Source organism: Cucurbita maxima, unplaced genomic scaffold, assembly GCF_002738345.1.
Source record: "Cucurbita maxima cultivar Rimu unplaced genomic scaffold, Cmax_1.0 Cma_Scf00022, whole genome shotgun sequence".
NCBI classification, from domain to species: domain Eukaryota; kingdom Viridiplantae; phylum Streptophyta; class Magnoliopsida; order Cucurbitales; family Cucurbitaceae; genus Cucurbita; species Cucurbita maxima.
The window spans coordinates 1,923,159-1,936,844 of record NW_019272038.1 but is presented as its reverse complement, the minus strand read 5'-3'; the positions used below and the strand labels follow the sequence as shown (position 1 = coordinate 1,936,844).

Below are 13,686 nucleotides of genomic sequence, written 5' to 3'. Positions count from 1 at the left end.
TTCGAAGATAATTCAGATGTATGGTCGAGCTTCAGGGTTTAGCAATTGTGTGCTAACATGGTGTCGAAAACAATTCGAGCGGATTGTCGAGCTTTGAGGTTCGACAATTGTGCACCACTTATTCTAACAAGGTGAATAAGTCGTGAAAATCGTAATATGAGGATAATTCGGTCATATGGTCGAGTTTTTCGGGGTTCAACGATTGTGCAACACTTGTTATATCATGGCGAGCAAATCAGCTGTGTAAAAATCGTAATTCGAGGACAATTCAGACGTATGATCGAGATTCGATTCATGTTTATGATCAAGTGTATTTAGAAAACGAGAGAGAGAAAATGTGTTGAAAACAATTTGTAAGAGTCAGCGTTATAGGCTGAAAACAAGTAAGTAACCACAATAACTATTAGTCACTTTTGGATGATACGTCCCCATCTAATTGAGAGAATGATCATGAGTTTATAAGTAAATTCATGAGAGCTTATGCTCAAAGTGAACAATCATACCATTGTGGAGAATCGTATTCGTCTAACATAGTATCAGAGTCATGCCATAAACTTAGTCGTGTCAATAGATTGGTAAATTCTCAGATGTCGAACACAGGACTCCAAAAGAAAAAGAAGTCGAGTCTCGATTAAGGGGAGGTGTACTTTATTCGAGGGGAGGTGTTAGATGATAAAAGTCTCACGTCGGCTAATTTAGGGAATGATCGAAAGCAAGTAGAAGGAGTTTAGAACTTTGTTCGAGGGGAGGTGTTGATGATGAAAGTTCCACATCAGCTAATTTAGAAAATGATCGAAAGCAAGTAAAAGGAGCTTAGAACAAGCGTGACTCCCATGTTGAAGTCATGGACTTCGGAATATCCAAAAGTATTTTTTAAAATATAAGAATTAAAATGAACATAATGAAACTAAAATAAACATTTTAAAGATCAAAATATTCAAAGGGAAAGGATATTTAAGCGCTCTGCGCGCAAGTTCGACGGAGGTAAGTTTGTAAAATCCTCGATTTCGGTTTTATATTGTTCATTCCTTCGGACTCCTCACCGATCTTTCTCCGGCGAAAATGGCGAACGAGCAACGGTCATCGATAGGGCCCTGGTTCCTCGAAGCGATACCCTTAGTTATTGTTCTTCTCATAGCAGCTCACGTCTTCGCTTTGGTATTAATTCCCTGACTCCGATCTCTTCGATCTTGAAATTGTGTTCAAACTCAAGTCTCGTGTTTTCTCACTTCCTTGCAATATTTGTAGGTGTATTGGATTTATAGGTTAGCGACTCAAAAACAACCTCCCAGGACGAAGACTCACTGATTACTGTATGATTCGTTCCTGAAAGAAACTTAAGGGAAACCCTAATTTGTTAATTGTTGTGTGACTGATGTTGTGGAGGCGGCCAAAAAGAGCCACATAACAATGTTTCTCTGTAAGTATCTGTCGGTGTGTACTCTCAGAATCTTTGTTTGGTATCATAAGAATGTGGAAATGTTTTTTACAAATCAATTTTGATTTGATTTGTATGGTTATTCAATTATTGAAATTTGAAGGATCTTGTTTGGTTTTCGTTTTGAAAAGCTGATTTATACGAATTATATGAACAAACATGGCTTTTATAGGACTTATCCAAACTCATTTAGTTAATGTAGGTCTTAAGTTGACGATTGAAAGCATGTTTCCATTATGATAGGTGAAGAATCACCAGGTCAAGAAGTGAGTGAAAGCATTTTATTCTGAAATCCATTGTTGAATACACTTTATTCTGAAATGTATTGTTGAAGAGTCTGTTTTACGAGATTTAAAATCTACAATTTTTCTATTGAATTTCTTTAAGAAAAAGAAAAAAACATTTGGGAACAAATATCTTGCTCAATTTCTCACTAAGAGTAGCTTCCTTGTGCCACGGAGAATGAGTTGCAGCAGCTTCTTGTGGACTAAGAGATCCATTAACTTGTCTCCTACCACAGTTCGTTAATAGTGACAAACTTTTGTAGCTAGTCAAATTTTACCTGAATTAGTGCTACTTTTTCCTAACCAAGCTTAGCTCAACTCAATTGACATGAAGTAGGAGTCATCAACCAAAGAAATCAGAGGTTCGAATTCTTTGCCCCAGTTATTGTTGAACTCAAAACAAGTGGTTAACTACTTTTGTATAGTCGGCAGAGTCTATCTGAGTTCTATTAGTCAAGAGTTCTCAATGTAAATTTCAGATCAACAGATCAATATGCTGTTTTGTTAGATTTTGAGTTGTTCTGGATCAAGATCACTTACGGTGTCAATCAAATGAGTCTTTTGTGACATTATTTAACAAATATTAGTTTAAGTAGTGGTGCACTGAATGAATGAAATTATGTTTTCAGCAAAAAATCTAGTAATGAAGAAAGTGATTATTCAAGATACTCTATGAAAGAGGTAGATTTGGAGTTCCTTCTTAATACTAAATATAAATAGAAAGTTCTTACAAAATAATCTCATTTGCATGAAGCCTAAAAAATTTGCTATGGTTAATTTTCAGACCAACACCAATTGAGGCTTGATGGAATAGTAATTTGAATTTGATTTATTATAGGTTTGATATTTCCTTAAGATATATGAGTCTTAGATTTACATATGTAGTATCCCAGGTAAAAACGTCAGTGTTATTATCTTTGATATATCTGTTAAGTGAATATAATTAGATTTACATATGTAGTATCCCAGGTAAAAACGTCAGCGTTATTATCTTTGATATATCTGTTAAGTGAATATAATTATGAGTCTTAGATTTACATATGTAGTATCCCAGGTAAAAACGATAGTGTTATTATTTTTGATATATCTGTTAAGTGAATATTAGAGCTTTATATTCACGAGTATAATTGATAGATCTTGTCCTCCATACCTTTCGGCCCAAATTATTGTTGGGATTCAAACCATCTTGGATTGACTTAGTGGTCAATAAGAGTCGTGTAATTAATAAAGAGCATAGAGAAAATGAGTTTAAGTCAAGGTGATCACGAACTTAAAATAATATTTATTATCTTAGGATCAAATGGTTGTAACAGGGGCGTGTGCAAGCCGATCCAAACACTCATGGATGTTATAAATATGTGTGTACGTCTATATATGTATATGTGCAATTTTGTTTTTGGAGGAAGGCATTTACACACACCTAACGTCAGCCATGGTGTGTTCCTTCATATGGGTACTCATCTTGGCTGTCATGATTCCCATTTTGTCATCTTCTTTTCGCTTTGGTAGGGTTTTGGTTTTGGATATGTTATTGTTTTCCAGCTCTTTTTCTCTTGATAATGAATGAGCCATCTCAAACAAACTCATCAAATGCTTAAACATATATTTGTAGTGATTAGTTAGTAAATCTTCTTTTTTGTTGTTATTTAATCATCAAATTGATTTAGTTCATGTCCAGCAATGAATTCAATGACATAATCATCATGGAAAATATGTAATTTGCTTCCTGTCCTCTTGTTTTCTGTTGAATAGCAAAAGAATATCATCCCTTCAGCTAGCTGCTGTCTTTTGTTCTCTTGTTGTAAATGAGACTCTCTGTATGGTAGCAAAAAGCATATTGCTTTCTCCATTATATATAAAGTTCATCTCTAACTGCTAGAAGAACTGTATTTACATATGACGTTATTTAACATTTTGTGCTAATTTTCTCACTTTTTATTTGCATCAGTAGAAGCAATATGTGTTAAGAAATTCGCTCTATCGAATTGTGGATTAGGTTCTTTCTTTCAAAGGGATTCTAGCAGTCTGTTCAAGCAAAATCTAATATAGCTCTACTTTTTGCAATGCTGTGGCATAATTGTGTTTGTCCAAGCTATCTGTATAATCACTTACTCATTTCGCAATTTTCTGTTGTAATCCTGCTTTTCCAGATAAGGCAGATCCCAGGACTTATGACCTCAATAGATGTTTTTTTCACCATTGGCATTTACCATGTCGAAGGACGAACGTATTAGTACATTACTGCGGTAAATTTCTTTTTCTTTAGCTATGAAATCCTGAGTGTTTCAGAAGAAGTTTTATTCCTGTAGTATGAGGAAACCATATGCTAGTTTCTTTTTGAAAACAGAGGAAACTTTCTGCTGCTCTTGTGTTTTCTTTACTCGTTTGATTTTACCAATCTAATTCTGAGAAAATGGGAGGATTTCACCCGGGGCTGGTTGCTTCCTCGTAGTATCAACTCTAAAGATAGATTGATATTAGTTTCATCACATATTTATATCAATGTGTAATCAGTTCGACTCGGCCGGGTTCGGAGGTTTAATCGTAAGCAAAACCGATTGAATCTAAAGAAGTATTAAGTCGAGGCTTTTACAATTCTCTATTGTCAATACCTGGTAATGATCAAACTAGAATGTCAATAGAATCTCTCATTACCAGGTATTGATATATTCCGTGGACAAAGAGTTCAAAAGTTTGAACCCGTTCATTTTAAATGTGGGTTGAGACTTAAACTTCTAACCTCTTAATTGAAGATATAATATCTTTACGGGTTAGGTTAAATTATTATTTTTTATTTACAAAGAAATACTATGAAACCAAATAGAAAGGAAAATGGGTTAAAAAGTAGGTTTTGAAACATACTATTCCATACAATTTGGTTACTTTTTTCTTCATTCTGTCCTCGACTTTTGTCTGAATGAAAGCCTGGCTTCCCCTGGAAGATCAGGAAAAGTTGCGCCTTTGACTCTGATCAACTTTATCAAGGGAAAAAACAAACAATAATAATGTGTGTTGGAATAAAAAAAATATCATTAATTTCTAAATATCTATGAAATTTAGTTTAGTACGCATCAATTTTGTCATTTAGTTTTTTTCTTTTTTTTTTTTTTTTTTTTTTTTTTTTTTTTTTTTTTTTTTTNTTTTTTTTTTTTTTTTTTTTTTTTTTTTTTTTTTTTTTTTTTTTTTTTTTTTTTTTTTTTTTTTTTTTTTTTTTTTAATGATTTAGGTTGGTTTGTATGGATAGTTTTTACTTTTAGAAACTCTTCCAAACATGACGGTATTGCAATGGATGTAGATGAATATTAGGGTCTAAATTTTAACAATGTTATGATATTGTTCACTTTGTGCATAATCTCTCATGATTTTGCTTTGGGATTCCTCAAAATGCCTGAAACTAATGGAGATAATATTATTTGATTATAAATCGAATCTATGATCATTCCTTAAATTAGCTGATGATGTGGAGTTTTCATTATCTAACACCTCCCCTCGAACAAAGTACAGGCTCAACTCATTTTGGAGTCTTAGTCATTTTTTGACTGCCTTCGAGGAGGCTCGACTCTTTTTCTTTTGGAGTCCTTTGTTTGGCATTTGAGGATTTACCAATCTATTGACAATTCCATGTTAGATAGATACGATTCTCCACAATAATAAGACAATTAAGCTATGTTTAAATCTTATATGAAAAAAAAAAAATTAAAAAGTTTAGTTTTTTTTTTTTTTATTTTTTTTATTTTTTATTTTTTTTATTAACTCTTGAGGGGTAAGTTGCAATTATTTAGGTTAGGGTTACGATTAGGATTAGGTAACTCATTCCCAACCCGATTTGCCCTCGAGCTTAAGATACAAGTTTGGTAGAACCAAATCGAACAGAATATTAAATATAAGCTCCATTTTCAATTTTGAGCTACAAAATTCAATGTAACAAGTCAAACCATTCCCCCATATGCTTAATAAACATTTTTTTTTAATCTTAATAAAAGAGAAATTGTGTTTTATATATAATTATTATTATTTTGTGTTTGACAATGAAAAATAAAAAATGCATGCCTTTTGCTATTCTCAATGTTTGACCATGATAAATGAATTTATTAACAACATATCCCATAAATGGTAAAATGGCCAATTTTATGTTTTATTATTCACTTTTTTTTAATAAAAAAATTGACTAAAGATTACGGAGTAAAACATGTTTAATTGAGCTACCGAAAAGGAAGTGTACCTTGTTGGTATGTGCAGTAGCTTTCAATTTTTTAATCTTACTTAGTTATCTTATTATCAGGACTTCTCTTATTTGAATGTGGTCTTAGGTCACTCGTGTAATCATACCGCTATGATCATTTATTGATATTAAAAAATAAATTTAGAAAAAAACAAATATTAAAGAGGAGTAAAAATAAAGTATAGATACCATAATATATTTTTCAAAATATTAATATAAAAATATTTTCCATAAATAACACTGCCCTGACAGTTTTAAATTGCATCATGCCAAAAATGATAACAGTTTGATGATTTATTTATAAATATATATATTTTAAGCGTAGAAATTAAACTTTTTTTTATTTTTCCCTCCCACGTGTCTCTATCACCGTCGTTAATGTCGAGGTCGGTCGTCCGTCAAAATTATCGGCTCAACTTCCGAATATACCCCCATCAATTTATCGAATTTACAACCAATGCCATCCATCGCGTATGCCTTTTTTTCTAGAAACAATTAAAAAAAAAATAAAAACAATAAATATGAAGTGGGGCCCGCACCAACTCATAAAGTGGGCATTTTCGTCCTTTCACACGATTATGTCATCCGATTTTTATTTGGTTAAGTCAACTGGTTATAGTTCAATATTTACATTTTATTAATCCCCAATTTTATTTATTTATTTATTTATTAATTAGACAAACCATCATAAATATTAATTTTTCATGCACTCATTTTAAGGAAACATGTCAATGTACTATAAATTAAGTCTTTTAAATTATAAATAAATGTGTATTTACTCGAGAAACGTTTACGAGGTGATGTGGGTACGAGGAAGAATTTTTTTATCCCCGCTTCTTATAATTTCTGTTACAACAATTAAAATATCATAATAAATTTAATAATATTTTATAAGTAAAAATATAATGTTTGCATAATGTAACGTTTTAGATGATGTCGGTTAATAATGGGAGATTTCTACACCCTTATAATAAATGTTTCGTTCGCTCCCTAACCGATGTGAGATCTCACAAGATAATTTCTAAGAACTTGAATATGATGTTTAATGTCTATGTAGGGTAAGCCAAAGATTTGGGACGGGGACGGAGAAGATAATTCTCATCTTTACTTCTGTTCAGCTAATGGAAAGAAATATCTTCTCACTTACTCCCTCGTTCTTCGTTTAAATGAGCATTTTTTCATCTTATTCATGTCGAGTTCATAAATAGACATCTTATTCATTACGAACAAATTGGCCGTTCCTTTTAGTTAATATTTTACTTTGATACCTACGTATGAAAATTAATATCTTTCCATCCTTGAAATTAAAGAAATATGCCAAAATTATGGTATCTTTAGGTTAGGTAGGCTAGCTCGACTTTGTTCCCTCCTACCATAATAGTTTGTTCGAGGTTCAAATTCTCATATTTTATAGTTGTTGTATTAAAATAATATTTTCTTGCCTTATATAAAATGATCGTGTATATATATATATATTTTGATTGATTTTGAAAATTGTGGTCGTATAGCTGACTAACGATTACTAGCGATTCCGGATAGAAATCGGGTTTTTTTTAATTTTAAAAAATAAATAAATTCCATTAGAATAAAACGATAATGATAAATAAAGATATTTAATTGGGATGATGACGACAAATAAAATAATACTCAACACGTCGAATAAATAATAATGAAAATGAAAAAGAAAAAAAAAAAAAAAAAAGAGTGGAGCCATCAATGGCAATCACGTAATTAAGTGAAAAAGAAGGGGCTTAGATTAGCCGTAGTTGGTTGATAAACTTTTACTTCCGGTCCTCACTTCCAGAGATAAAAGGAGGAAGAAGAAGCAGTCAGTTTAGAGAGAGAAAATATTTAGCAGAAGAAAGAGAAGAGAAGTCTGGTGGAAGCCATGTGCCCCACAAAGCAAAACCAAAATCACCGGAGCTTAATCGGAGAACCTGGCGGAAGGTGCTCGGAACACGGCGAATCCACGACTACGGTCGATTGGATTTCCGAGACGATCAACGGCGGATCCTTACGCCCTGTCGATCTTCACACCGGGATAAATGGCTGGGCCTCGCCGCCTGGCGATTTGTTCTTTCTCCGTTCTAAGAACTACTTAACGAAACGGCAGAAATCTCCGTCTGGTGATTATCTGCTTTCTCCTGCCGGTGTTGATTGGCTGAAATCGAGTTCAAAGCTCGACAACGTCCTCGGTCGTCCTGACAATCGCGTTGCTCAGGCGTTGAAGAGAGCGCAAGGCTTAGATAAGTCGTTGAAGAGCTTCATTATTGCTGTTAACCTTCAAGTCCCTGGGAAGGATCATTACAGTGCCGTGTTCTACTTTGCTACTGAGGATCCGATTCCTGCTGGCTCGATTCTTCACCGATTTATCAATGGCGATGATTCGTTCAGAAATCAACGGTTGAAATTGGTGAATCGGATCGTGAAAGGACCGTGGATCGTCAAGAAAGCGGTAGGAAATTACAGTGCGTGTTTGTTAGGAAAGGCATTGACGTGCAATTACCACAGAGGACCTAACTATTTGGAGATTGACGTAGATATGGGGAGTTCGACCATAGCCAATGCGATTTTGCATCTCGCGCTTCGATACGTCACCAACGTAACAGTAGATATGGGATTTCTGGTGGAGGGACAGACGGAGGAGGAGTTGCCGGAGAGGCTGTTCGGCGCCGTCCGGATTTGCCAGATGGAGATGTCATCGGCAACTGTAGTGGACGCGCCGACGGTGGCGCGTGGATTATCATGTGCGAAGGTGAATCATCACAAACCTGGCGACGACGATAACTGATTCGATTCGATAAGCGGTAAAATCTCTGAGTTTTTTCAGTTCATAGAGCAATTTTTCTTTCTGCCTCAAAATGATAGTTCATAGTTGGATTAGAAGCGATTCTCGGAATTCCTGATTGTAGATAATAATCGGTAGACAGATAAGAAAATGCTCGAGATTATTTCCTAATTGAAATTCCCATGAAATTGAGTCGGAATTATTTTTCTTTCAAAGATCGCACTGCACAGGGTTTTAGTCCATAATTGAGTCTACTCGACTATAATCCTACTATAGATGGGCGGTGGAATTACTTTCATCTGATGTTGAAATATGAATCTATGTTAATTACAAATGAGCTGTTAACTAAGAAATTGGGTGTCGTCAATGGTGGTGGGGACGGCGTCGGCGACGGCGACAGCGGCGGTTTCTCGTCGGCTGGCTGTTTCTAGAATGGGGTTGTTGAGTGGAACATTATGTTCTGGGCCTACCACGATACGGCCAATTACACACACTCACCTGTAATTTTACTATTCAATAAAGAATTTTCTTGGGAAATTTTCTGGCTGTTTAATTTCATCTCGATTTTTTGTTTGGGAATGATTTGATATTATAATGATGTTCTGGATTTTCCTTCTCTTCGAGGAACTTCTAATTTCTAGATCGAGATATATATTCTATCTCCAACTATGCATAAATTGACAAGATTGTTTTATCTTTAAAATGGCAACTTCAAGACCAGACCTGTGTAACCAAATAGATATGAAATTATTCTTTTCATGTTTTATTTTATTAGAAGTTGATCTCTCACAGTTCACAAAGAAACATGAATATTAGAGATAGTGAAACAGAGATTACAATAATGTAGTTCTGATTATTAACATTATGCACATTTTCAATTTTCTAGGCTGCTTTGAAATCTTGATTGGAAAGATGAATTTCTCAAACAAACTGACCCAATTGGCTCAATATTTCAAAGCAGACAGACAATTTCGACCAAAATTCAAGTTGAACCAACCAACTTACACTTGCCCTTTTCACAGCAACCTCCATGGCACCAAATAACAAAGCTTTTGTTGTGTTTGAAAATTGAAACCACATTATAAGCTATGCGTTCGTTCTTCCCTGCTCCCGAAAAACGCTTGTCCGGCCACAGCCTCACAAGTTGTCACATGTGTTAAGCATCACGACTCTCCACAATAATATGATATTATCCACTTTGAGTATAAGCTCTCGTGAGCTTCTCCAAAAGACCTCATACCAATGAAGATTTATTACTTATAAACTTATGATCATTCCCTAAATTAGCTAATGTGGGATTTCAATAACGTGCGAATGACCTTTCTTCTATCATCAAGGTTTTGGCTTTTTCTAGACACCCCGATAGCCCAAGACATGAATCTGTTCTGTCTCAATTGAAGGATAGGAACTTGCCAATACACGGGTATACCATGAAGTTACAAAGGTTGTAGCTGTAAACCAACCTCCTACGGCAAAATAAGCACAAGGAAAGAGAAATAGATCGGACCAACCTACAAAAAAACGAAACGGTCCCCATATGCAGAAAGGACTTCACTGCATCTTTGCTCAACCCCATTTGTGATAATCCAGTCAAGATCAAGTTCTAAGGATAAATCAATGAAGATCACAAGCTTAGCAGATACAATTAATTTTGAGGGGAATTTTTAAAGCAAAAGAGCATAAATTATTGACAGTGGAATTTCTCTAGAATGCATGACCCTTTAAAAAGTCACTTTACAATCTCTCTCTCTCTCTCTGAGCCAATAAAAAGTGTTCCAAGAAGAGTCTTGTAATGGAAGGATCAATCCATTCACATGAACATTGGAATATGCCCATTCCAATACAAGTATAGCATAAAGCTCAAGTGGTCAACCTTCATTCACTGTGGAGGATCTTGGTGGCCATTGCCAAAATGAAGGGGTTTATGCATCTTCAGGTTCTGCACTTTCTTCATCCCCATCATCTATGTCATCAATTTGAATGTCTTCACTGTTGACGAACGAACCTAAATCTGTAAATATTACAGAGAACGTAAAATTACGAGGCTTTGAATAATCGGCTATTCAGAAAATGTAAATCTACGACACGTGCACCAATACAATACACCAGATTCTGTGCGAGTACTAACTACTAAGACCTTAGAGAAGTCTAACAAAAAATAGTGTCCCAGTAAAATTAAATTTGAGAGTACTTAGTTTCAATCAATTCGACCCAAGGTTAGATGGACCTACGATGTTTCAGTTCATCATTAACGGAACGACTTATTCTAAGAAGTTCTTGAGCAGGAAATAATCCAGAGCATAAGATAAATAGTTTACCACTATCTGAGAAAGGAATAGATGAACCTGATGGTCCAGATTCTGATATGTCATCGAGAAGATAAGGGAGTTCAAGAAACTTCAGCAAAGATTCAGTCTGAGGATTTCTGTTACACCCTGTGATACCACAAGCAATTCAACAGAGTGAACAAGACATAGAACACAAAAGATCCAAGTTCATTAGCTATGCATCATTCGGCAACAACTTATACTTGGCGGGAAACCGACATATCATCCAAATATAATCGCCAACAACTATCCACAACTATGCAAGGGGTGATAGATATCCATTTTTTTTTTTTTTACTTAGATATAATAACCCAAATGAAAATATTATTTGAATTACCAGCAAGTGGACTGTTGGAGACAGATCTAGACGGATCATAACAAGGAACAGTCATAACAAATTCAAAAGGTTTAGCTCCTCTTTCTTTTAATCTGCTTTGGACCCATTGTCGACAATCTTGCATTTGAAGCCTTAAATTCCTGAAATTAATAAATGGAGGGTTACAACTCAGACTACCAATGGCTACAAATGAGAAAGAAAGTTCGGTCCAATCAAACCGTCACCAAAAGTTCTCATAAAACATACGCACCCATAGTTTGCATTTTTGGCTGTGGATGGGAAAATTTCATGGAACCTTCGTGTTATTGCTAACCATTCTTCGTCGTAATGAATCTCATAAGGTCCAGGCTCTGCTTCAAGCTCAATAACCTAAAATACCACAGTTAAAGCTTTAAAATTACCAGCGTCTAACGAAGATCGAAAAAAGGACCACATGGATTATTACTATTTACTAATAAGAAACTCAAAAAAAAAAACGAAGTACCTGTAAAAATTTGCGTTTAGGAAGACACTTATCAAGCGCAAGAAATTTTGTCAAAGGGCCACCTTCACCATGTTGAACGAGAGCCGCAAACTTACAGTGCAAGTGAGCTGAAAACCAGTAAGGTGGTTTCAACTTTTCCAGCAACTCAGCTGCAGCCTTACTCCCAAGACGTCTTTCCTGAATCTGGCATTTAAAATTCAACTCCATAAGTTATCATTAACCTTAATAGTGCACAATCAGGAAAAGTTTACTGGTAAGGACAAAATCAGCAAATAAACCTATCAGAGAATTTGAAATATTTTATCTGGAATCTGTCTAAATTCCACCAGGGACCATTCTATAGTTAATATGTCGGATCCTTCAATACGTTCAGCAATAGAAGTCTAATTTCTCGGTTCTCTGACAACTATATGTTCACTTTACTAATGCCTTCTTCATAACTTAAAGTTGACGATGCAGGAAGTATAATCTATACTGGCTTTCGGGGTCCAGATCCATTGTTTCTGACTTTACAAGAAAATCTAGCTGTTATAATGAAGGTCTTGTCAACTTTGCAATTTTGAAAGGATTTTTATGGAATTTAATAGTACTCTATACAATCATCTTCTAACATTCACTTTAACCCTATGCTATCAAGTTACTAAGATCAGGTTAATGTGAATTAAGAGTGATGGATAGATGTAGCAGATCTGATACTATTCACATCAACTACGTACAAAATTCATCTGACAATGACAACATTAGAAATTTACGTCAGAGGCGGACACCGGCAAAATGAATATTAATCTTACACCCAAGCAACAATCAAAGAACTTACATCAACGTAAAGCAGTTCAGATTATGTAGAGAATTACTATGCATGCTCTTTTGTAAGTGGTTATGTAAGCAGGTCGAATCAAAATATTTTTAGCTACCTCCTTCTCAAAAAATGGTTTGAACTTAACAAGCTGCTTCCAGTTTCCATAATCAGTGATGCCAACAGGCCAATCATGGGAAAGAAAAATGTCAATGGGTTCCTCAACTTGCATAAGCTTCTGAACATCGTATTCACGAACATGGTAAACAGATCTTATAGTATCCTCATTGTATGGAGGCCTCTCGTAGTGACCTGCTCATTACATGTGAAGAAGATCATGTTGCATGTAGTTTATCAGTTATTGCATAATGCAGTTAAGATAACAGGCAACATATAGAGAGAAAAGTGCACCGTACATTCGAAATGTCAACTTTTTTCAATATGCTTAACATGCTCCCAGTAGGAAGGACTTCCTATATTCTTAAGAGTTATGATTTAATGAGGAGCTAGTACACTACCCACCAATATATCCCTTAGAAAAGCTTTATCAATAAAACACCTCCTCAAAAGATCATAAAATGTGTAGTCCCCTTAAAAGCACTCCAGAATAAAAAAAACCCCAATCCAGAACAAACTTGCAGCTACTCAATCTGAAAGCCATTCTCACTCGGGGCTATTAATGTTTACCAGATTCCATGACGAACGCAGCACATGAAGAACCAAACAATACAAAACCTCGACTGTATTCTAATCAATCAAGATAACTACCTTTCACCATTTTGCGTCTACATAAACATCGGCCAGAAAGTTATTCACCCACCTAGACGATAATGGCGTGCATTATAAATCCCAGACAGCCCACCAATACGGATATTTCCAAACTTTACTACACCAGCAACGCCCAAGAAGTAGATATTTGGCGCAGCCCAACCTCCATAGTACCTAAAATAAAAATACAAATTCTCAAAAGAACAACAATGAAATGAGAAAAAAAAAAAAAAAAAAAAAAA

At 34.9% G+C, this 13,686-nt stretch overlaps 2 protein-coding genes and 1 long non-coding RNA gene across 6 annotated transcripts in view; 2 read left to right on the top strand and 1 right to left on the bottom strand.

The window, feature by feature from the left end:
• The first annotated feature begins 936 nt into the window (after positions 1-936).
• On the top strand, positions 937-2,639 carry LOC111496378. Its single transcript, XR_002720437.1, has 3 exons — positions 937-1,158; positions 1,249-2,225; positions 2,316-2,639. It is a non-coding gene; the product is annotated as an uncharacterized LOC111496378 (long non-coding RNA).
• Positions 2,640-7,736: 5,097 nt separating this feature from the next.
• Positions 7,737-8,977, top strand: LOC111496286 (protein ENHANCED DISEASE RESISTANCE 2-like). Its single transcript, XM_023146681.1, has one exon. It carries the CDS (start codon positions 7,833-7,835, stop codon positions 8,733-8,735), a length of 903 nt encoding a protein of 300 aa, XP_023002449.1. The 5' UTR covers positions 7,737-7,832; the 3' UTR covers positions 8,736-8,977.
• Positions 8,978-10,307: 1,330 nt separating this feature from the next.
• LOC111496228 (lariat debranching enzyme) overlaps positions 10,308-13,686 on the bottom strand; it is a 4,829-nt gene continuing 1,450 nt past the window's right edge. The window contains exons 3-9 of one of the 4 annotated variants that reach the window (XM_023146598.1): positions 13,497-13,618; positions 12,795-12,988; positions 11,881-12,063; positions 11,647-11,765; positions 11,397-11,536; positions 11,051-11,167; positions 10,308-10,743 (exon numbers count right to left, since the gene is read on the bottom strand). In XM_023146598.1, coding sequence (XP_023002366.1) covers positions 10,655-10,743; positions 11,051-11,167; positions 11,397-11,536; positions 11,647-11,765; positions 11,881-12,063; positions 12,795-12,988; positions 13,497-13,618 — 964 coding nt within the window. In that variant the 3' untranslated portion in view covers positions 10,308-10,654. The remainder of the gene's footprint in view (positions 10,744-11,050; positions 11,168-11,396; positions 11,537-11,646; positions 11,766-11,880; positions 12,064-12,794; positions 12,989-13,496; positions 13,619-13,686) is intronic. The other 3 variants (XM_023146599.1, XM_023146600.1, XM_023146601.1) reach the window with 3 other exon arrangements.